Source organism: Aquarana catesbeiana, linkage group LG08 (genome assembly GCF_042186555.1).
Source record: "Aquarana catesbeiana isolate 2022-GZ linkage group LG08, ASM4218655v1, whole genome shotgun sequence".
Taxonomy (NCBI): domain Eukaryota; kingdom Metazoa; phylum Chordata; class Amphibia; order Anura; family Ranidae; genus Aquarana; species Aquarana catesbeiana.
Window position 1 is genome coordinate 284303684 of NC_133331.1, and position 24962 is coordinate 284328645.

Consider the following 24962-nt stretch of genomic DNA (forward strand, 5'->3'; position numbering starts at 1 on the left):
TGGTTAAAATTGTTGAGGTAATTGTAGTCAAATTATTGCACTTGCAGTAAAAACAAATGAGTAATATTTAAATTTTCAGGTCAATCTTTCAGGGAGTTCCCTTCTTTTCAGTCCAAGCGGAACCGAACAAGTTTTACCAAAATGTTAAGTAAACCATCTCTGAAGTATACACACACAGTAATGATACTGATACTGGTATAGTTGGTAAGACAAGGAAGGGAGTGGGCTGTGGAATGGGAAAGGGAAGTAAGAGTCACAGAGGTAAGAATGGTCATAGATCTGTTGAATGGTGATTTAGTCCACCTCTTGTGTCAAATAGAACTGATGTCTCTTTCACCACCATCCACACTACATTCTCCGACAGATCTCCTCCACCATCCACACTACATTCTCCAACAACTCTCCTCCACCATCCACACTACATTCTCCGACAGTTCTCCACCATCCACACTACATTCTCCGACAGATCTCCTCCACCATCCACACTACATTCTCCAACAACTCTCCCCCACCATCCACACTACATTCTCCGACAGCTCTCCCCCACCATCCACACTACATTCTCCGACAGCTCTCCTCCACCATCCACACTACATTCTCCGACAGATCTCCTCCACCATCCACACTACATTCTCCGACAGCTCTCCTCCCACCATCCACACTACATTCTCCGACAGCTCTCCTCCACCATCCACACTACATTCTCCGACAGATCTCCTCCACCATCCACACTACATTCTCTGACAACTCTCCTCCACCATCCACACTACATTCTCCGACAACTCTCCTCCACCATCCACACTACATTCTCTGACAGCTCTCCTCCGCCATCCACACTACATTCTCCGACAGCTCTCCTCCACCATCCACACTACATTCTCCGACAACTCTCCTCCACCATCCACACTACATTCTCCGACAACTCTCCTCCACCATCCACACTACATTCTCCGACAGCTCTCCTCCACCATCCACACTACATTCTCCGACAGATCTCCTCCACCATCCACACTACATTCTCCGACAACTCTCCTCCACCATCCACACTACATTCTCCGACAACTCTCCTCCACCATCCACACTACATTCTCTGACAGCTCTCCTCCGCCATCCACACTACATTCTCCGACAGCTCTCCTCCACCATCCACACTACATTCTCCGACAACTCTCCTCCATCATCCACACTACATTCTCCGACAACTCTCCTCCACCATCCACACTACATTCTCCGACAACTCTCCTCCACCATCCACACTACATTCTCTGACAGATCTCCTCCACCATCCACACTACATTCTCTGACAGCTCTCCTCCGCCATCCACACTACATTCTCCGACAGCTCTCCTCCTCTATCAGCAGTGTCAATGTGATGTAATTTACCAATAGCCCCTGAGGATGTTCATTGGTACAAAATACGCAGGGTGGAGCTTACATGCACTGACCACTGTTTCAGGGCAGCGACATGTAAGCGGATTCCAATAAGCTGGCTTTTTGTTTAAGTTTATTTTGATGAACTGTTTGCTTTTCAATAAACTTTACTGTACTATGAGCTTACTTCCCCTTATCTTTGTGAGTGGTGGAGAAACACTGCTTCTAGGAGTTTTGAGTCCAGTGCAGAGATCAGGTTACATAGTTAATAAGTTTTAATAAAAAACGACAGTCCATCCAGTCTAACCTGTGTAGGTGTGTGTGTGTATAAAAAAATCATTTCCCATATTCCCTTATGTTGTTTTCACTAAGATACACGTCCAAAAGTCTTTTAAAACTATCCATACTTCCTGCCGACACCACCGATTGTGGAATGCAGTTCCACGTCCTTACCACCCTAACAGTGAAAAACCAGAGTCTACACAGCTGAAGGTTAAGCCGCTTCTCTTCCAGTCTCACCGTGTGGCCCCATGTCCTCTTACACTCCCTGGGACTCAAAAGTTTCATACTTACGCTGGTAATCCCCATCTGAAGGTTGGAGTGGTCAGTCTCTAGATGAAGCCCTGCAATGGCCTCTGCCGAAAGACATATGCTGAAGTGATAATGCATTTGAATATCTCTAAAAGGCTCGATTTCTGGTAAAGTATACATTTTACATAACCGGTGATGGGACACACACTGGAAGATATTTCAGTCAGATCATTTATTCCACTGTGGCGAAAGGCTTTCACAAGGATTTGCAGCAATTTTTAGTAGACTAATTTACATTTGATCATGGTTGATCACATTTTACTTTATTATTATTCTGTACACAGTGACCATTTACTGGAAAATAACTTTTTATTACATTTTTAAGTATACTTAGTATTTTACATTCAGAAGTCATATATGCTGGTACAGCACTCAACAGTTTCAGAGTTCTAGCACACAATTTGATACAATCATACAAAAAAAGGTAAATGCAAATCAGAAAAAGGAGACAATAGACTCAAACTACACCAGATAACAGTGTTTGTGCAATGAAGACATTTGTATTGTGAGGATGCAACAGGGCCCTTCCTCTACTTCATTTGTTGGGAAACAAGACATTATATTGAGGAATAGAGATGGACCTTTCATATGGTGTACAGTATCTCCTCCTCATTTGTTGGGAAACAAGACATTATATTGAGGAATAGAGATGGACCTTTCATATGGTGTACAGTATCTCCTCCTCATTTGTTGGGAACATGATATTATATTGAGGGATGGAGGTGGACCTTTCATATGGTGTACAGGATCTTCTCCTCAATTGTTGGGAACATGACGTTATATTGAGGAATGGAGGTGGACCTTTCATATGGTGTACAGTATCTCCTCCTCATTTGTTGGGAACATGAAATTATATTGAGGAATGGAGATGGACCTTTCATATGGTGTACAGCATCTCCCCCTCATTTGTTGGGAACATTACGTTATATTGAGTAATGGAGATGGACTTTTCATATGGTGTACAGTATCTCCTCCTCATTTGTTGGGAACATGACATTATATTGAGGAATGGAGGTGGACCTTTCATATGGTGTACAGTATCTCCTCCTCATTTGTTGGGAACATGATATTATATTGAGGGATGGAGGTGGACCTTTCATATGGTGTACAGTATCTTCTCCTCATTTGTTGGGAACATGACGTTATATTGAGGAATGGAGATGGACCTTTCATATGGTATACAGCATCTCCCCCTCATTTGTTGGGAACATTACGTTATATTGAGTAATGGAGATGGACTTTTCATATGGTGTACAGTATCTCCTCCTCATTTGTTGGGAACATGACGTTATATTGAGGAATGGAGATGAACCTTTCATATGGTGTACAGTATCTCTTCCTCATTTGTTGGGAACATCACGTTATATTGAGGAATGGAGATGGACCTTTCATATGGTGTACAGTATCTCCACCTCATTTGTTGGGAACATCACGTTATATTGAGGAATGGAGATGGACCTTTCATATGGTGTAGAGTATCTTCTCCTGATTTGTTGGGAACATGACATTATATTGAGGAATGGAGATGGACCTTTCATATGGTGTACAGTATCTCCTCCTCATTTGTTGGGAACATGATGTTATATTGTGGAATGGAGATGGACCTTTCATATGGTGGACAGTATCTCCACCTCATTTGTTGGGAACATGACATTATATTGAGGAATGGAGATGGACCTTTCATATGGTGTACAGTATCTCCTCCTCATTTGTTGGGAACATGACGTTATATTGAGGAATGGAGATGGACATTTCAGGGTTGTTAGAGTTAAAAAAAAGTTTAACTTCTGTATACAGAAAGGATTCATTGCTGGAAGAGCTGTGGGCATGTAGAATACTATTCCACAGGAAATTGTTTTAACTACTTAGTATTCTATTTTACTACATCTATAAATTTTCTGGTGTGAATACTAAATAGTACTCTTTATTATGTAAAATATTTCCTGTACTCTAAATGGGGAAAATGGACACTCAAATTATATGGTGTAGAAGGTGGTCTCCTTTCTGGGTGAAACATTTCCCACACTCTGAACTTTACAAAGGGTGCTGGTCTATGTGACCTTTCTGGTGTGCAAGAAGTTTACCATTCACAATGGAACATTTCCAGCACTAAGATCAGGGAAAAGGATGCTAACGAGAGTGAATAATTCTCTGGTGTTTTTGTAGTTTTTCCTTCGCAATGAAACTTTTCCCACACTCGGAACAAGAAAAAGGACGCTCCCCCATGTGAATTTTTTGGTGTTGAAAAAGGCCCGCATTGTGAGTAAAACATTTCCCGCACTCTAAGCAGGAAAAGGGACGTTCACCTGTGTGAATTCTCTGGTGTTGAAAAAGGCCCTCTTTGCGAGTAAAACATTTCCCGCACTCTGAGCAGGAAAAAGGACGCTCACCTGTGTGACTTCTCTGGTGAGTAGTAAGCTTTCCTTTCTGAGCGAAACATTTCCCGCACTCTGAACAGGAAAAAGGACGCTCACCTGTGTGACTTCTCTGGTGAATAGTAAGCTTTCCTTTCTGAGTAAAACATTTCCCGCACTCTAGGCATGAAAAAAGATGCTCACCTGTGTGAATTCTCTGGTGTTGAAAAAGGCTTTCTTTGTGAGTAAAAAATTTCCCGCACTCTGAACAAGAAAAAAGATGCTCACCCGTGTGAATTCTCTGGTGTTGAAACAGGCCCTCTTTCTTAGTAAAACATTTCCCACACTCTGAGCAGGGAAAAGAACGCTCACCTGTGTGAATTCTCTGGTGATAAGAGAGACTCACTTTGTGAGTAAAACACTTCCCACACTCTGAGCAGGAAAAAGGACGCTCACCTGTGTGACTTCTCTGGTGTACAAGGAGGCCTCCTTTCTGAGCAAAACATTTCCCGCACTCTAAACAGGAAAAAGGACGTTCACCCGTGTGCTTTCTCTGGTGTCTTAAAAGGCCCGCTTTGTGAGTAAAACACTTCCCACACTCTGAGCAGGAATAAGGACGCTCACCTGTGTGAATTTTCTGGTGTTTAAGGAGGCCTCCTTTCTGAGCGAAACATTTTCCGCACTCTAAACAGGAAAAAGGACGTTCACCTGTGTGAATTCTCTGGTGAATAAGGAGTCTTCCTTTTAGAGTGAAACATTTCCCGCACTCTAAACAGGAAAAAGGACGCTCGCCTGTGTGGCTTCTCTGGTGAATAAGGAGTCTTCCTTTTTTAGGGAAACATTTCCCGCACTCTAAACAAGGAAAAGAGCGCTCACCTGTGTGAATTTTCTGGCGAGTAACACGTTTTCCTTTCTTAGTGAAACATTTCCCGTCATTGGTAAAGGAAGAAGGCTGTTCTTGTGTGTGAGTTCTCTGGTGTCTAAAAAGTGCTCTGTTGTCAGTGAAAAGTTTCCCGCACTCTAAACATGACAATGAATTGTCTATTCTGTGAACTCCTTCGTGGGTAGAAGAATACTCCTTAGAGGGATCTGTTGATCTATCCACACTGTGAGATTTTAAACGAATATCTGAAGTCATATTATGTGAATTATCAGAGGATTCCTCAGGATTAGAGGGATCCATCGATGTTGACAAAGATTTGTGATGTAGATTTCGACCAAATGACTTTCTTGGAGAATGTTTTGCTGTCCCCTTATCTTGTCCTTCATCTGGAGATAAAATAAGATCTCCCTCTGAGGTATTCATATTCCGTAGACAGTGTCCATCTGTTGGAAAGCAATGTTTAGAGAAGTCTTATAAGAATTCTTCTAGTCTTGTATTCTGGAGTCAATTGTTTTGATGAAACTTTTAACAACTTCAAAGTCCTCAATCATAACAGAAAAATATGAACACAAGACACTTAAAGAAGAGAAAATACCCAAATCACATGGGGTAAAAGGGTTTTTGCATTGATGACATTTTTTCTGTTAGAACGGAAATAGACCTTCACCATCACAGTTTACAGTCATTTCAAAGAATTCTGACAACCATGATGGACCTTTCATATGATGTACAGTATCTTCTCCTCACTTGTTAGGAACATGACGTTATATTGAGGAATGGAGATGGACCTTTCATATGGTGTACAGTATCTCCAACTCATTTGATGGGAACATAACATTATATTGAGGAATGGAGATGGACCTTTCATATGATGTACAGTATCTCCTCCTCATTTGTTGGGAACATGACATTATATTGAGGAATGGAGATGAACCTTTCATATGTGTACAGTATCTCCTCCTCATTTGTTGGGAACATGACGTTATATGGAGGAATGGAGATGGACCTTTCATATGGTGTAGAGTATCTCCTCCTCATTTGTTGGGAACATGACGTTATATTGAGGAATGGAGATGGACCTTTCATATGGTGTACAGTATCTCCTCCTCATTTGATGGGAACATAACATTATATTGAGGAATGGAGATGGACCTTTCATATGATGTACAGTATCTCCTCCTCATTTGTTGGGAACATGACATTATATTGGAGGAATGGAGATGGACCTTTCATATGGTGTACAGTATCTCCAACTCATTTGATGGGAACATAACATTATATTGAGGAATGGAGATGGACCTTTCATATGGTGTACAGTATCTCCAGCTCATTTGTTGGGAACATGACTTTATATTGAGGAATGGAGATGGACCTGTCATATGGTGTACAGTATCTACACCTCATTTGTTGGGAACGTGACGTTATATTGAGGAATGGAGATGGACCTTTCATATGGTGTACAGTATCTCCTCCTCATTTGTTGGGAACATGACTTTATATTGAGGAATGGAGATGGACCTGTCATATGGTGTACAGTATATCCACATCTGTATATTGGGCAGTGTGGCCAATAAAAAGATTACATTCTACCGGACAGGATTGGAGATTTGTATACCATATGACCTACAATAGCCATCATATTTGTTGGGAATGTTGAGATGTTTTTACTGTCAACAGTTAAAGTGGTTGTAAACCCTGTTACACCACTTGTACCTACAGGTAAGCCTATAATAAGGCTTACCTGTAGGTACTGTAAATATCTCTTAAACCTGCACCTACACCTGAAAAATCATCCTTGTCCTCCTGTGCATACATGCCAATGCACATGTGAAACTAGGTCCACCACGCAAATGTAAGCAACGTTTGCACCACACGTGAAAAATCGCTGCGAAAGTGAGAACAACTCTTCTAGGCCTATAATTCATTATAAATCCTAAACTGATAAGCTGTAAAGACTTTCAAAGTGTCGCCTATGGACAGTTTTAGTTTGTTGCCATTGCACAAGCGTGCGCAAATTTAAATTTTAATATGTTGGTTACCCATTAACTCGATGCAACATCATCTTTTAGATTTTACCAAAATATTTTGTAGTATTTTGTGTCTCTATGCACTAACATAATTAGTTAGTGCATTTTTTCCTGAACATTTGCATTTTGATAAATGGCTGGGTAAATATCGTGGGTCATAAAAAAATTGCACCAGCCACCATTTTATACTCTAGGGCTTCTGCATTCACTTGTCAGGTATCGCTGTGAATGTCGGAATGAGAGCAAAAATTCTAGTGCCAAAGCTCACGTTTTAACTTTAAACTGATAACCTGTAAAGGCTTTTAAAGCGTTGCCTTTGAAAATGCTATGTTACCATCGTTTTTTTGCCATTTCACAGCCATTCGTAATTGAAAATCGTGACATGTTTGGTATCTACTTACTCGATACAACATCACCTTTTATATTTTACCCAAAAACTTGGTGTTATATTGTGTTTGTGTGAACTAAAATGCACTTAAAAATATTCCAACTGGATCAATTGCGGGTTTAGGGTCTTTTTGTGGAGGGAGAATTTAATGGACATTTGTCTTTTTTACTAAGTAAATTTATACTTTATAGAAGTAAAATGAAAATGTGAACTGTCTCTGCGTTTAGTGATTATTACTTACTTAGATCTATATAGAGAGAAGATTCCTCCTGTTTACTTTCAATAATCATCTCCCCCTCCTCCATAGATTGCTGATCTCCACTCACCAACCTCTCTTCTTCTTCACCTTTACATTCACCTTTGATGTCTTTCAGTTCTTTACCCTAAACCCCAAAGATGATAGAAAGCATTTGAAATAGGAAACAAGAGATTATATAGAAGAATGTCATTTGATTGCTTATAATACATTTTTAGGTCAACATGGTCCGTCCCATTTACAGTACCTGATGATGATGAGGGATAGTGTGATCTTCCTGTGTGGAATCCCGGGAATACAGAGGATCATCCTCCTCCATAGACTGCTGATCTCCAGTCACCAACATCTCTTCTTCCTCTTTAATCACAGCTTTGATGTCTTTCAGTTCTTCACTCTAAACCCCAAGGATGATACAATGTATTTGTAAAAAGGAACAAAAGATTACATACGTCGAAAAGTGTCCTCTCATGCCTTAAAATTCTGTTTGAGTTCTAACTGCTCAGTCCCACCTACCTGATGATGGTGAGGGATGGTGTGACCTTCCTGTGTGGAATTCCGGGAATACAGAGAATGGGGACATCTCTCTATTGGGGGAGCTCCACTCACCAACATCTCTTCTTTTTCCTCTTTAATCTCAAGTTTGATGTCTTTCAGTTCTTCACCCTAAACCCCAAAGATGACAGAATTCATTAATAAAGATGAAAACATAGTTACATAGAAGAATGTCATCTCAAAGGTATGAGTACATTTTAGGTCTCCGTGTTCACTGCCATGTACCTCATCTTGCTTAGCGATGGTGTGATCTTCCTGTGTGGAATTCCGGGAATACGGAGGACAACCCTCTTCCATAGACTGCTGAGCTCCACTCACCAAAGACTCTTCTTCTTCTTTAATCTCAGCTTTGAGGTCTTTCAGTTCTTCATCCTAAACCCCAAAGATGATAGAATACATTTGTAAAAAGGAACAAGATACTACATAGAAAAATTACCTCTCATACCTTAGAATTGTTTTTTAGTTCTAGTTGCTCAGTCCCACCTGATCTATATAGAGCGAAGATTCCTCCTGTTTACTTTCCATAATCATCTCCCCCTCCTCCATAGACTGCTGATCTCCACTCAATAACTTCTCTTTTTCTTCACCCTTACCTTCACCTTTGATTTCTTTCAGTTCTTCACCCTAAACCCCAAAGATGATAGAAAGCATTTGAAATAGGAAACAAGAGAATATATAGAAGAATGTCATTTAATTGCTTAGAATACATTTTTAGGGCTACATGGTTCGTCACCTTTACCTCATGATGGTGAGGGATGGTGTGACCTTCCTGTGTGGAATCCCGGGAATACAGAGTATGAGGACATCTCTCTGGTGGGTTCCCATTACTGGATCCATCTATAAGAAACACATACACTGACTGAATACATTGTTTCTATGTGTTTATCAGATGATGGGGGATCTAGGTGGACCCTCCGTACTGCTCTCTCCTTTACAATAAAGTCTCCTCTTACCCGGTGATGTGAGGGGCGGCTGATTCTCCATCATGACGTCCTTGTAGAGATCCTTGTGTCCTTCTAAATACTCCCACTCCTCCATGGAGAAATAGACAGTGACATCCTGACACCTTATAGGAACCTGACACATACAATGATACAGTCACCATCCAGACACATCCCTTGTCTGTTACTGGATAATGTCCCAGAATTCCCGGCACCGCTCACCTCTCCTGTCAGCAGATCAATGATCTTCTTGGTGACTTCTAGAATCTTCTTGGCACTGGTTACCTTTGTTGTCAGGCAGTGAGGTGGAGGCACTGTGATGGGTGATGTCCTGTGAAGACGGCTGCTGGGTGATAATGGATCTCCAGATGTTTCTTAACTACTTTATAATCCTGTGTAAAGAGAAAAAGTAACAATTATCACCACAGACTTCCCAGAATCCTCCTTTTCCCATGGGATTTAGCAGTAACGTGTTTTAATTACAAATAAAAGTCACATTTAACAACCAGAGCTTATTCTCCCTCACAATGCACAAAATAGGGAGCTGTCATTGGTCATTGTGTCTATGTGATTGTGCTGATCAATAAGAATCTCTTCTGAGTCGTCTTCTTTTTTCGAGGATGGCGTCACAGAAGTAAGAAGAGATTCTTCCTGGTCATTGAGCTTATGGAGCTACACTAACGATAGCTCTCCATTGCATGCATTATGATGGTACACAACCCCTGTGGCCATGAATTTAAATTTTTAAGTGCGTATGTGCGTGTGTGTGTGTGTGTGTGTGTGTGTGTGTGTGTGTGGGGGGGGGGGGGGGTACTGTAAGGTAGTTCAGCTTTTCATTTTTAAGAAACAGTGAACTTAGTCTTTGAGTCCAGTCAACAGAAGGAGGAGGAGGTGGTGAATGATGTGGTGCTTGACCCAACATGGATAGATGGTAAGGACCAGCAGAGCAAAGGAGACGGGAGAGGAGAAAATATCAAAGCAGCAAAATCCTGGGAGAGTGAGCAGAGTGCCCAAAAACAACAGGGTCCCAATGCAGAGGGTATAACTTAGCATGCACATTGCACAATCATAATCTGTCAGCAGAAGTATGAAGGAACAGCTGCAGCCCACAATTAGGTCTGGTCAGAGGACCCCTTCTGTCTGGGGGTCTCTAATACCTCTGATAAAACCATGTTCATCGGCAACTACTGTGCTCAGCACATGAAATGAGGCAAAGATGTTAACAACCTGGGCACCATGTGCATGAGTCACCATTAAACTCAGTGGAGGACCCACTTGTAGGGTTGTCACCTCATCCCTTTAAACCCGAACACACATTAATTACGCAGGTTCTGTGGCTGATTAAGGTGGTAATTAAACTCTCTTGGTACCTTATCTGCATTAAATTAGCCTCAGAACCCATGTAATTCATATGTGTTTGGGTTTAAAGGGATGAGGTGGCAACCCTATCCACTTGGCCTAAAGGAAAGAGCAGTTGGCTTTCTGTGCTCTAGCTCCCACCACTGTACCTTCATCTTCCTCCTCTGCCTCCCTTTCTGTTAATGCCACATAGATACGCTCTGCTGCCTCTACTCAGAGGGAGGAAACCTTTTCTAAGGGGATTAGAAGAATCTTAGCCTTCTCTACCACCAGCAGTGATAAGGGGCAGAGCCAAGAGTGAGAAGCTGAAGCTGGAAGTGAAGCCCTCCTCATCACAGCATTCCAATACAAACATCTCCTGTAGTGATTCTAACCAAGTAGTCTTCCATCCCACAGGTTTTGGAGTTAAGCAAACCCCTCAACCATCTACACGCCCAGCACCTCAACGCAAGTCTCCTAGAGCTGAAAGTGTTGACCTACAAATTAGTGAACACAGTCTCCTTCCACCACATGCTCAGACACAACTTAAATTCGTCTGCCTGGGTGACTGCTGCCATAGATGTATAGAGGTGCTGGAGGCTCTGCAGACCAACAAAACACCAGAGTTGCTCACTGACTGTGCCAAAAACAATATGTGGTTAGTTCTTCCTCCCCCCATCATTGGGTCAATTACAGTATAAAAAATCCAGACCTTCCACCTACCATCACTGACTAGCAGCAACAACAACAGTCCCCACCCTTCCAGCAAAGTCATACAATACTTACCTTGCAGAGGTCTGTGTGTCCAGCCACTGTTTCACATTGCATCCTACTAATGCTGGAACTACGTACATACTGTCGGGCAAAACATCTCTCCATCAATACACCTAGGATGTATCTGGTCTATAAACCAGAGGCTCTGGATGGACAGTTGGATAAATGGTTCTATATTTAGGATGTATCTGGTCTATAAACCAGAGGCTCTGGATGGACAGTTGGATAAATGGTTCTATATTTAGGATGTATCTGGTCTATAAACCAGAGGCTCTGGGTGGACAGTTGGATAAATGGTTCTATATTTAGGATGTATCTGGTCTATAAACCAGAGGCTCTGGGTGGACAGTTGGATAAATGGCTCTATATTTAGGATGTACCTTGTCTATAAACCAGAGGCTCTGGGTGGACAGTTGGATAAATGGTTCTATATTTAGGATGTACCTTGTCTATAAACCAGAGGCTCTGGGTGGACAGTTGGATAAATGGTTCTATATTTAGGATGTACCTTGTCTATAAACCAGAGGCTCGGGAAGGACAATTGGATAAATGGTTCTATATTTAGGATGTACCTTGTCTATAAACCAGAGGCTCGGGGTGGGCAGTTGGATAAATGGTTCTATATTTAAGATGTATCTAGTCTATAAACCAGAGGCTCTGGGTGGACAGTTGGATAAATGGTTCTATATTTAGGATGTATCTAGTCTATAAACCAGAGGCTCTGGATGGACAGTTGGATAAATGGTTCTATATTTAGGATGTATCCGGTCTATAAACCAGAGGCTCTGGATGGACAGTTGGATAAATGGCTCTATATTTAGGATGTACCTTGTCTATAAACCAGAGGCTCTGGGTGGACAGTTGGATAAATGGTTCTATATTTAGGATGTACCTTGTCTATAAACCAGAGGCTCTGGGTGGACAGTTGGATAAATGGTTCTATATTTAGGATGTACCTTGTCTATAAACCAGAGGCTCTGGATGGACAGTTGGATAAATGGCTCTATATTTAGGATGTACCTTGTCTATAAACCAGAGGCTCTGGGTGGACAGTTGGATAAATGGTTCTATATTTAGGATGTACCTTGTCTATAAACCAGAGGCTCTGGGTGGACAGTTGGATAAATGGTTCTATATTTAGGATGTACCTTGTCTATAAACCAGAGGCTCGGGGTGGACAGTTGGATAAATGGTTCTATATTTAGGATGTATCTAGTCTATAAACCAGAGGCTCTGGGTGGACAGTTGGATAAATGGTTCTATATTTAGGATGTATCTAGTCTATAAACCAGAGGCTCTGGATGGACAGTTGGATAAATGGTTCTATATTTAGGATGTATGCGGTCTATAAACCAGAGGCTCTGGATGGACAGTTGGATAAATGGCTCTATATTTAGGATGTACCTTGTCTATAAACCAGAGGCTCTGGGTGGACAGTTGGATAAATGGTTCTATATTTAGGATGTACCTTGTCTATAAACCAGAGGCTCTGGGTGGACAGTTGGATAAATGGCTCTATATTTAGGATGTACCTTGTCTATAAACCAGAGGCTCTGGGTGGACAGTTGGATAAATGGTTCTATATTTAGGATGTACCTTGTCTATAAACCAGAGGCTCTGGGTGGACAGTTGGATAAATGGTTCTATATTTAGGATGTACCTTGTCTATAAACCAGAGGCTCGGGAAGGACAATTGGATAAATGGTTCTATATTTAGGATGTACCTTGTCTATAAACCAGAGGCTCGGGGTGGGCAGTTGGATAAATGGTTCTATATTTAAGATGTATCTAGTCTATAAACCAGAGGCTCTGGGTGGACAGTTGGATAAATGGTTCTATATTTAGGATGTATCTAGTCTATAAACCAGAGGCTCTGGATGGACAGTTGGATAAATGGTTCTATATTTAGGATGTATCCGGTCTATAAACCAGAGGCTCTGGATGGACAGTTGGATAAATGGCTCTATATTTAGGATGTACCTTGTCTATAAACCAGAGGCTCTGGGTGGACAGTTGGATAAATGGTTCTATATTTAGGATGTACCTTGTCTATAAACCAGAGGCTCTGGGTGGACAGTTGGATAAATGGTTCTATATTTAGGATGTACCTTGTCTATAAACCAGAGGCTCTGGATGGACAGTTGGATAAATGGCTCTATATTTAGGATGTACCTTGTCTATAAACCAGAGGCTCTGGGTGGACAGTTGGATAAATGGTTCTATATTTAGGATGTACCTTGTCTATAAACCAGAGGCTCTGGGTGGACAGTTGGATAAATGGTTCTATATTTAGGATGTACCTTGTCTATAAACCAGAGGCTCGGGGTGGACAGTTGGATAAATGGTTCTATATTTAGGATGTATCTAGTCTATAAACCAGAGGCTCTGGGTGGACAGTTGGATAAATGGTTCTATATTTAGGATGTATCTAGTCTATAAACCAGAGGCTCTGGATGGACAGTTGGATAAATGGTTCTATATTTAGGATGTATGCGGTCTATAAACCAGAGGCTCTGGATGGACAGTTGGATAAATGGTTCTATATTTAGCATGTATCTCTATACGTATTATAAACCATTTTCTTTACCTTCTCCACTGCCAGTTCCAGCAATGTCTCTTCTCTACTTCCTGCCAATTAAACTATAACCTGGAACTTCCTGTTTCAATGTGCCACCATTTCCAATATGTAGATTACATCACTTCCTGTCTGAGTCCCACTCATAATATGTGAGATTACCCCCTTGTGGAGAATATAAATATTACAGGTCTCCATTATCTAGCGCATTATGTTACATACGTTATCACCTATCCAGGTTCTACCACATAGAGATTAGAACAAATGCTCTTAGGTGAATGGTCACAATATTCACCTAAGCAATTAGTCGGTGTAGAGCAATATCTCTGATATTCATTACTTTTTGGTTATTTGTTATTTTTAATTTCCCTTCCCAACATTATTTCCATACTCATAGTTTATACTGTAAGAAGCATAGTTAAAGTGGTGACCTTCCAGTCCTACAGCTTGAACCCAACCGGGGTAGGCTGGACTAGGCCATCAAGGTTTATATCAGTACTATACTTTATGCCTTCTCAGTTTTTGTATTACAAATGTTGTATAATATATGCAGCAACTTCAATTGATTTGTATTTGTTTGATAAAATAAATAAAAATTATTGTTAAAAAGAAATTAAGACAAATGTAAAATAAGAATTTGGTCATTGAAATATCTCGGTTGATTGTAGTCTTATTGGTGCACTTGCAATATAAACAACTGAAAAAAAACCCCCAATGGATTCCCCCATCCACAAAAGTGAAGTAGATGAAGGAATCCTCACTGCTGTGGCCATTGTATTCTGGCAGTGAGGACCCCTCTCTTGTTAGAATACACTGATTAGCATTGCAGAGCGAAGGTTTTCCAGCAGTCCTGATTTACAGAAGTCCATCTGGGGAGGGGAGGGCAACACAGGGGGTCCCAACTAAACCGGCTGAATTTCAATCCACGTATACCAAACGTTTGAGTCACAGAGGTGAAAATGGTCATAAAAATGTTGGATGGTGATTTCAAATCCCCCCTACCCCACGAATAAATAATGTAAAACATCAATACTTTTATAGTACCTTAATTTTTACAATTATGTGGAAGTCAAACAATTAAAAACAAATTGAAAATTATGTATACATATGAATTTCTAACACAGGCTTATTTCACAGCGCTGAAGGATTTTCAAACCTGGAGTGAATGTAATGTCCATCCACACTACATTCTCCAACAGATCTCCTCCACCATCCACACTACATTCTCCGACAGCTCTCCTCCACCATCCACACTACATTCTCCAACAGCTCTCCTCCACCATCCACACTACATTCTCTGACAGATCTCCTCCACCATCCACACTACATTCTCCGACAGCTCTCCTCCACCATCCACACTACATTCTCCGACAGCTCTCCTCCCACCATCCACACTACATTCTATGACAGATCTCCTCCACCATCCACACTACATTCTCCAACAGATCTCCTCCACCATCCACACTACATTCTCCGACAGCTCTCCTCCACCATCCACACTACATTCTCCGACAGCTCTCCTCCACCATCCACACTACATTCTCCAACAGCTCTCCTCCACCATCCACACTACATTCTCCGACAGCTCTCCTCCACCATCCACACTACATTCTCCGACAGCTCTCCTCCCACCATCCACACTACATTCTATGACAGCTCTCCCCCCACCATCCACACTACATTCTCGGAAAGCTCTCCTCCACCATCCACACTACATTCTCCGACAGTTCTCCTCCACCATCCACACTACATTCTCCAACAGATCTCCTCCACCACCCACACTACATTCTCCGACAGATCTCCTCCACCATCCACACTACATTCTCCGACAGATCTCCTCCCACCATCCACACTACATTCTCCGACAGATCTCCTCCACCATCCACACTATGTTCTCCGACAGATCTCCTCCACCATCCACACTACATTCTCCGACAGTTCTCCTCCACCATCCACACTACATTCTCCGACAGCTCTCCTCCACCATCCACACTACATTCTCCGACAGCTCTCCTCCCACACTACATTCTCCGACAGCTCTCCTCCACCATCCACACTACATTCTCCGACAGCTCTCCTCCACCATCCACACTAGATTCTCCGACAGCTCTCCTCCCACCACCCACACTACATCCTCCAACAGATCTCCATCATCCACACTACATTCTCCGACAGTTCTCCACTTACTTTGTGCAGTAGCTTATTTTGTAGGCTCCTTACAATCTATTATAGAAATAATCTTATAAAATGTATGTGAAGATGTTTTTTTCCCAGTGACCTTTAAAGTAAGATTCATTCTTACTGTTGTCCACCAATGTAAGATGAACCTTTTTTTTAGCACCATTTTAAAGGGGCCCTACACTGTCTAACAAGTAGTGAAAATGGAACCTTCACTTATTACCTATTTAGGGCTTCACATCCAGAATGGATGCGATACGTTCGTTTTTTTACAGTGATCTTTTCTGTATCCATTAGGTTTTACCCACATATTTTTTATACCCCCTCCAAGAAAATAGGCAGAGCAGGGGTTTTGTAGAAGCACAATGTATGTGTGAAGCATGTCACCCCTCAGTCCGTTGTCGTAGTCCTGGTGGCAGTCTTTGAATAAATCTGTTGGACGGATGTTGGTGTGCAGCCAATCTTTCCTATTTTGTCCAGAGCAGGCACTAGCTATTGTTAGTGCTGGGGAAAAAAATCGATTTTAATCTTGAATTGAGTTGAGAGGTCAAATCGATTCAAAATTTCAGCAAATCAATTTTTTTAGATTTTTCTTTTTTTCCCACCAGGATCGGTGCTGACACCGCCCCGGTCCTGAGGAGCTGCGGGCAGGAGTTTTTAGGCGAGGCCACGGCCTTGCAGACTAGGCCGAAGCCGCGGCCTTACCTAAAGACTCCTGCCCATAGCTCCTCAGGACCGGCGCGGTGTCCAAAAAAAAAACTTGATTCGAATCGTGAAGCAAGTTTGTTTTTTAAAAAATCTCAGATTTTTTTTTTTTTTTTTTCGAGAAAATCTCCCAGCCCTCATCATTAGCACTCGTGGTAGATGCTTTTGTCAGTGATTCAAGCCAGTCAGGAACTATATTTTAGGGCATGGTAGCCCATTTTTATTAAAAAGGCAAATAAATGTCTGTAGCATAAAGGTTTCACAGGGGTTCTTCTCCAGCAAATACACACAAGGGAAAATGCTAGCCCACCTGGTCATGCTGCTCTTTATCCTGGTCACACAGACCACAGGATTCTTCAACGTGGACGGCTTCACTTTAGCGCCCACAACTCCGACCTGTCCTTAGTCCTCAGGCCGTTTACTGCTTCTTGCAGTCACACACGTTCTGGCTGCCTTCTGCAGACCCTCAGACTCCTGAAGACCTCCTGTCTCTCTTGGGGTGGAGCAGTCTCCAACTGGGAGCCATGAGGCATTCCCATACTCTCATTATAAGGGCTGTGCTCACCTGAGCACACACCCTGCTGGTCATCTACAAAATCTGGAGATCCCATCCCACCCAAGATGCTATGGAACCTCCAAACGACAGAGCCCCATGACAGAACACCAAAACCTGGAGAAAGCTGCGAAAGCAGTTTTCTCCAGTCCACATCTATGCTCTGCAGTCTTGCACCAAGCAAATGTGCACACCCTGTGTCCCCCAAACTACTCAGCATCTCCTACTGTCACACTGTATATAACATTTAATAACTGATAAAGATAACAAAGGTATTAATATTAGAAAAAAATAACAAGATACTTAGCTATAGATGCCTTACGTCAACGAGTCCCCCCGTTACGGCATGGCAAGATGATCAAACCAGACGTGTGCATAATGCAGCCCTGGTCAGTGACTACTTATTCCAATTTTTGGCATTGGTACAGTTTCTTACAAAAGTGAGTACACCCCTCAAGTTTCTGTAAATATTTTATTCTATCTTTTCATGTGACAACACTGAAGAAATTACACTTTGCTACAATGTAAAGTAGTGAGTGTACAGCTTGTATAACAGTGTAAATTTGCTGCCCCCTCAAAATAGCTCAACACACAGCCATTAATGTCTAAACCGCTGGCAACAAAAGTGAGTACATCCCTAAGTGAAAATGTCCAAAATGAGCCCAATTAGCCATTTTCCCTTCCCGGTGTCATGTGACTCGTTAGTGTTAAAAGGTCTCAGGTGTGAATGGGGAGCAGGTGTGTTAAATTTGGTGTTATCGCTCTCACTCTCTCATACTGGTCACTGGAAGTTCAACATGGCACCTCATGGCAAAGAACTCTCTGAGGATCTGAAAAAAAGAATTGTTGCTCTACACAAAGATGGCCTAAGCTATAAGAAGATTGCCAAGACCCTGAAATTGAGCTGCAGCACGGTGGCCAAGACCATACAGCTGTTTAACAGGACAGGTTCCACTCAGAACGGGCCTTGGCATGGGTGACCAAAGAAGTTGAGTGCCCGTGCTCAGCGTCATATCCAGAGGTTGTCTTTGGGAAATAGACGTTATGAGTGCTGCCAGCATTGCTGCAGAGGTTGAAGGGGTGGGGGGGTCAGCCTGTCAGAGTTCAGAAAAATACGCTGCACACTGCATCAAATTGGTCTGCATGGCTGTCGTCCCAGAAGGAAGCCTCTTCTAAAGATGATGCACAAGAAAGCCCGCAAACAGTTTTCTGAAGACAAGCAGACTAAGGACATGGATTACTGGAACCATGTCCTGTGGTCTGATGAGACCAAGATAAACGTATTTGGTTCAGATGGTGTCAAGCGTGTGTGGCAGCAACCAGGTGAGGAGTACAAAGACAAGTGTGTCTTGCCTACAGTCAAACATGGTGGTGGGAGTGTCATGGTCTGGGGCTGCATGAGTGCTGCCGGCACTGGGGAGCTACAGTTCATTGAGGGAACCATGAATGCCAACATGTACTGTGACATACTGAAGCAGAGCATGATCCCCTCCCTTCCGAGACTGGGCCGCCGGGAAGTACTCCAACAAAACGACCCCAAAAACACCTCCAAGATGACCACTGCCTTGTTAAAGAAGCTGAGGGTAAAGGTGATGAGCTGGCCAAGCATTGACCATCTGTGGGGCATCCTCAAAACGGAAGGTGGAGGATTGCAAGGTCTCTAACATCCACCAGCTTCGTGATGTCATCATGGAGGAGTGGAAGAGGACTCCAGTGGCAACCTGTGAAGCTCTAGTGAACTCCATGCCCAAGAGGGTTTAGGCTTTTGCAAGACTAATTAGTAGTATTGACCAATCCTAACCCTAAAGAAAATGTTATTACCCTGTAAGGAAGATAGCACATATTCCTTGGCCATTTCGTAATGACATTCCTACAGTATGGAGTCAGCTAAGGTAACCAGGGTTAGGATTTATTCTGATGTATTAGTGACCTATAATAAAAAGCAAATGCGAAATTCTCCATCACTGTTATTGCCCAGAGTCATGCCATTATTGCCCCCCCCCCAAAGTGCCTTGATGCACATTTTACATTGCGTGGTTCCATCTGCTCACTTGCCCCTGGAGAATCTCAGTCTCCTAGATTTATGACATTTTTTTATGAATTCTCTGGTGTCTAAGAAGATCCCCTTTTTGAATGAAACATTTCCCGCACTCTAAACATGAGAAGGGGCGTTCACCTGTGTGACTTTTCTGGTGTCTAATAAGTTGTCCTTTCTGAGTAAAACATTTCCCACACTCTAAACAGGAATAAGGACGCTCCCCCGTGTGAATTCTCTCATGTATCAGAAGGTCCCCTTTCTGAATGAAACACTTCCCACACTCTTTACATGAATAAGGACGCTCGCCTGTGTGAATTCTCTGGTGGATAAGAAGTTTTGCTTTCTCGCGGAAACATTTGCCGCACTCTGAACAGATAAAAGGATGCTCACCGGTGTGAATTCTCTGGTGTACAAGAAGATGTGTTTTATGTATGAAATCTTTCCCGCACTCTAAGCACGAATAGGGACGCTCACCGGTGTGACTTCTCTGGTGTCTCAGAAGGTCCTCTTTCTGAAGAAAAGATTTTCCGCACTCTAAACATGGGAAAAGCTGCTCGCCTGTGTGACTTTTCTGGTGTGCAACAAGTTTTGCTTTCTGGGTGAAACTTTTCCCACACTCCGAACATGAGAAAGGACGCTCACCAGTGTGAATTCTCTGGTGCACATGAAGGTCCCCTTTCTGAGTGAAGCTTTTCCCACACTCTGCACATAAAAAAGGACGCTCGCCTGTGTGAATTCTGTTGTGCATTAAAAGATTTCCTTTCTCAGTGAAACCTTTCCCGCACTCAGAACAGGAAAAAAGATGCTCATCCTTGTGGATTCTCTGGTGTCCGGCAAGGCTTTCTTTCCTAGAGAAACATTTTCCACACTCTGAACATGAAAAAGGATATTTGCCCGTGTGTGTTTCCTTATGTCTAAGTAGTACGCTTTTCTGATTAAAACATTTCCCGCACTCTGAACATGAGAAAGGACGCTCACCCGTGTGAATCCTCTGGTGTCTAAGTAGTTCTCCTTTCTGAATGAAGCACTTCCCACACTCTAAACATGGGAAAGGATATTTGCCTGTGTGAATTATCTGATGTCTAAGTAGTACACCTTTCTGAGTAAAACATTTCCCACACTCGGAACAGGGAAATGGTCGCTCGCCGGTGTGAATCCTCTCGTGTACAAGAAGGTTTGTTTTATGCTTGAAACATTTCCCACACTCTGAACACGAATACGGGCGGTCGCCTGTGTGACCTTTCTGGTGTGTGAGAAGTTTTGCTTTCTTATTGAAACTTTTGCCGCATTCTGAGCATGAAAAAGGACGTCCACCCGTGTGACTTTTCTGGTGTGTTGAAAGTTCTCTTTTCTCAGCGAAACGTTTTCCGCACTCCGAACATAAATAGGGATGATCGCTTTTGTTGGTTTTCTGTTGTGTAAGAGGTGCTCTGGGTCTCCTGAACAATACTTTGGACTCATCACAAGGCAATGAAGTTTCTTCTGTGGAAACATCTTCGTGACCTGCAGAAGATTCCTTGAGAGAAGATGGATCTGTTGACCATTTCACACTGTGAGATCCCAAATGGATATCTGAAGTATCAGTATGGGATTGTTTAGAGGATTCCTCAGGATTAGAGGGATCTACTGGTCTTGCCAAACAAAAAGAACTGTGATGTCCATTTTGACTAAAAGTGTCTACACTTGGAGAACATTGGGCTTTCCCATTATCCCGAGCATAATCTGAAGAAAGATCTAACTTTGAGGTTTTTCTATTCAGTAGACAACGTCCATCTGTTGGAAAGCAATTTGTAAAGAAATGTTATAAGAATTCTTTGTGTTTTGCATTTTGTCATGTTACAACCAAAAACGTAAATGGATTTTATGTGATAGATAGACCAACACAAAGTGGCACATTATTGTGAAGTGGAAGGAAAATTATAAATGTTTTTCAATTTTTTTTTACAAATAAATAAGTGAAAAGTGTGGGGTACATTTGTATTCAGTGGGTAAAAGCCTTGTGAGCTGCTAAGCCTAAATTGACCTAAAATAAACACAGGTGATATAACTATAATCAGCTGCCCGCACTTCCCCAGATGGTGATAATGAAATCTATATAACACACTGTGCAGCGCTGATAAATATAGAAACAATATACTACTTCCTCTAGAGTATTCCCAGAGGAAGTCACGAGGCTGTGACAAAACCGGTAGGAGGAGCTTGATCGGCAGAACGAGAGAGGTACCAGGAAGTGTTGCAGAGCTACATAGTTACATAGTTACTAAGGTTGAGTAAAGACACCAGTCCATCCAGTTCAACCTGAGCGAATGTGGGTGCATGTCTACAATTGTCCCTATCCCTGTACACTGCATCTCTTTAAGATGCGCATCTATATTATTATTATTTTTATATTAAAGTACCCATATAGCACCATCAATTTACACATACATCACACACTCACATCGGTCCCTACCCTCAAGGAGCCCACAATCCAAGGTCCCCAACTCACATTCATTTACTAGAGCCAATTTTGGACAGAAGCCAATTAACCTACCAGCATGTCTTTGGAGTGTGGGAGGAAACCGGAGTACCCGGAGGAAACCCACACAGGCACAGGGAGAACATGCAAACTCCATGCAGGTAGTGTCGTGGTTGGGATTCGAACCAGCGACCCTTTTTACTGCTAGGTGAGAGTGCTACCCACTACACCACTGTGCCGCCCGGGCATAGGACAGGGGGAACGCTGTGTAAACCGGGGCTGCAGAACCGGACCATATCACCCCTCAGCACTATAGCACTTTAAAAGGCGTTTTTTTATTTATTTGAAATATGAGTTGTATATATGTGGAGTTCTGTTTGCAATTAAAACATTTTAAACTTTATCACGCTATTGCATGCCTCTGTCATTTCCCACATTTGATGTATATTAGGAGAGTCTCTGAACATACCAGGAGAAAATAGTGACCTCTGAGCTGGGTTATTATCGGATGTAGCAGGTGGCCTGTGTCCCATACAAGTGTCCCATAAACCTGCATAGGATAAAGGAAGCAAAGGAGGATCTCTGCAGGCTATTGTTATCAATTACAGGCTTTTTTTTTTAAGCCCCTAAGGTGAGGGTACACCCGGTGGGGGTTGTGTGTGCACAACGCTTGAAGACACAATTATCACACGGTTGATGTTAATATGGACGTTTGCTGTTTAGTTTAAACACTCATTAAGGATTTATTGAAAGTCATGGAGCACAAGCACTTTATTTTCATATATATGGTCTGTTGTTGTTTAGTTTAATAACCTCATTGAGGACTGAGTGCAATATCACGGAGCACGAGCACTTTTTTATAGTGTTTATATGTTGTTATGCTTTAGACATTTATGTTATATATAGTGTTTACTAGATTCATATATTTATATAGTATTGTTTCTATATTTATCAGCGCTGCACAGTGTGTTATATAGATTACATTTGTATGGCGCCCCCCGGAGTCAATACTTTGTAGAACCTCCTTTCTCTGCAATTACAGCTGCAAGTCTTTTTGGGGATGTCACTACCAGCTTTGCACATCTAGAGAGGGACATTTTTGGCCATTCTTCTTTACAAAAGAGCTCAAGCTTTGTTAGTTTGGATGGAGAGCGTCTGTGAACAGCAATTTTCAAGTCTTGCTTCAGATTCTCATTTGGATTTAGGTCTGGACTTTAACTGGGCTATTCTAACACATGAATATGCTTTGATCTAAACCATTCCATTGTAGCTCTGGCTGTATGTTTAGGGTCGTTGTCCTGCTGGAAGGTGAACCTCTACCCCAGTCTCAAGTCTTTTGCAGACTCTAACAGGTTTTCTTCTAAGATTGCCCTGTATTTGGCTCCAACCATCTTCCCATCAACTCTGACCAGCTTCCCTGTCCCTGCTGAAGAAAAGCATAGCCACAACATGATGCTGCCACCACCATGTTTCACGGTGGGGATGGTGTGTTCAGGGTGATGTGCAGTGTTAGTTTTCCACCACATATATCATTTTGCTTTTAGGCCAAAAAGTTAAATTTTGGTCTCATCTGACCAGAGCATCTTCTTCCACATGTTTGCTGTGTCCCCCACATGGCTTCTCACAAACTGCAAACAGGATTTTGTATGGCTTTCTTTCAACAATGTCTTTCTTCTTGCCACTCTTCCATAAAGGCCAGATTTGTGGAGAGCACGACTAATAGTTGTCCTGTGGACAGATTCTCCCACCTGAGCTGTGGATCTCTGCAGCTTCTCCAAAAATACCATGGGCCTCTTGGCTGCTTCTCTGATGATTGCTCTCCTTGCCTGTCAGTTTAGGTGGATGGCCATGTCTTGGTAGGTTTGCAGTTGTGCCATACTCTTTCCATTTTCGGATGATGGATTGAACAGTGCTCTACGAGATGCTTTAAACTTCTCCACAATTTTATCCCTGACCTGTCTGGTGTGTTCCTTGGCCTTCGTGATGCTGTTTGTTCACCAAGGTTCTCTAACAAACCTCTAAGGGGAAGAACAGCTGTATTTATACTGAGATTAAATTACACACAGGTGGACTCTATTTACTAATTAGGTGACTTCTGAAGGCAATTGGTTCTACTAGATTTTAGTTAGGGGTATCAAATTAAAGGGGGCTGAATACAAATGCACGCCACACTTTTCATATATTTATTTATAAAAAAATTTGAAAACCATTTATCATTTTCCTTCCACTTCACAATTATGTGCCAATTTGTGTTGATCTATCACATAAAATCACAATAAGGGTGCACATTGCAGGGGCTTCTATCCTTAAGGCTTCTATCTCTAAGTGATTCTTTCTACAAGTGATATGCACTTCATTCTCTGCCTCACCTGATCATTCCTTCTGTCTCTTTACAGGTATGTGTCAGCTCATCCACATCTTCCACCGTTAACTGAAATTGGAATCTGCCTGCTGTCTCTGTGTGTGTGTCTCTGGTATGTGTCAGCTCATCCACATCTTCCACCGTTAACTGAAATTGGAATCTGCCTGCTGTCTCTGTGTGTGTGTGTCTCTGGTATGTGTCAGCTCATCCACATCTTCCACCGTTAACTGAAATTGGAATCTGCCTGCTGTCCCTGTGTGTGTGTGTCTCTGGTATGTGTCAGCTCATCCACATCTTCCACCGTTAACTGAAATTGGAATCTGCCTGCTGTCCCTGTGTGTGTGTGTCTCTGGTATGTGGCCTTCTCTATCTGCTGCCCTGTGCGAACAACCATGACATTATTTGTTTTTCTGGACTGTCTTACCTAAGTTTTATGTGTTGATCTTGTCTTGGCCTCTTGCTATTCTGACTTTTGAAGCAAAAAGTTCACTTTGATTGCCAGGCACTCTTATAGTCACTCATGATTAATTAACGAACTTCAACCCCACCCCTATAACAGTATATATTTGAGCATCCTTAAGGGGTCAGCACATTGCTGGGGGGTGCACATTGCAGGGG

The 24962-nt window shown here is 42.3% G+C and overlaps 1 protein-coding gene across 5 annotated transcripts in view; it reads right to left on the reverse strand.

The window, feature by feature from the left end:
- Positions 1–2149: 2149 nt before the first annotated feature.
- LOC141104577 (uncharacterized) overlaps positions 2150–24962 on the reverse strand; it is a 96184-nt gene continuing 73371 nt past the window's right edge. For 2 of the 5 annotated variants that reach the window (XM_073594185.1, XM_073594186.1), the window contains exon 7: positions 17016–21297. In XM_073594185.1, the coding sequence (XP_073450286.1) occupies positions 19568–21297 (1730 nt within the window). In that variant the 3' untranslated portion in view covers positions 17016–19567. Of the gene's footprint in view, positions 5363–17005; positions 21298–24962 lie in introns of those variants that run through there. The other 3 variants (XM_073594190.1, XM_073594189.1, XM_073594188.1) reach the window with 3 other exon arrangements.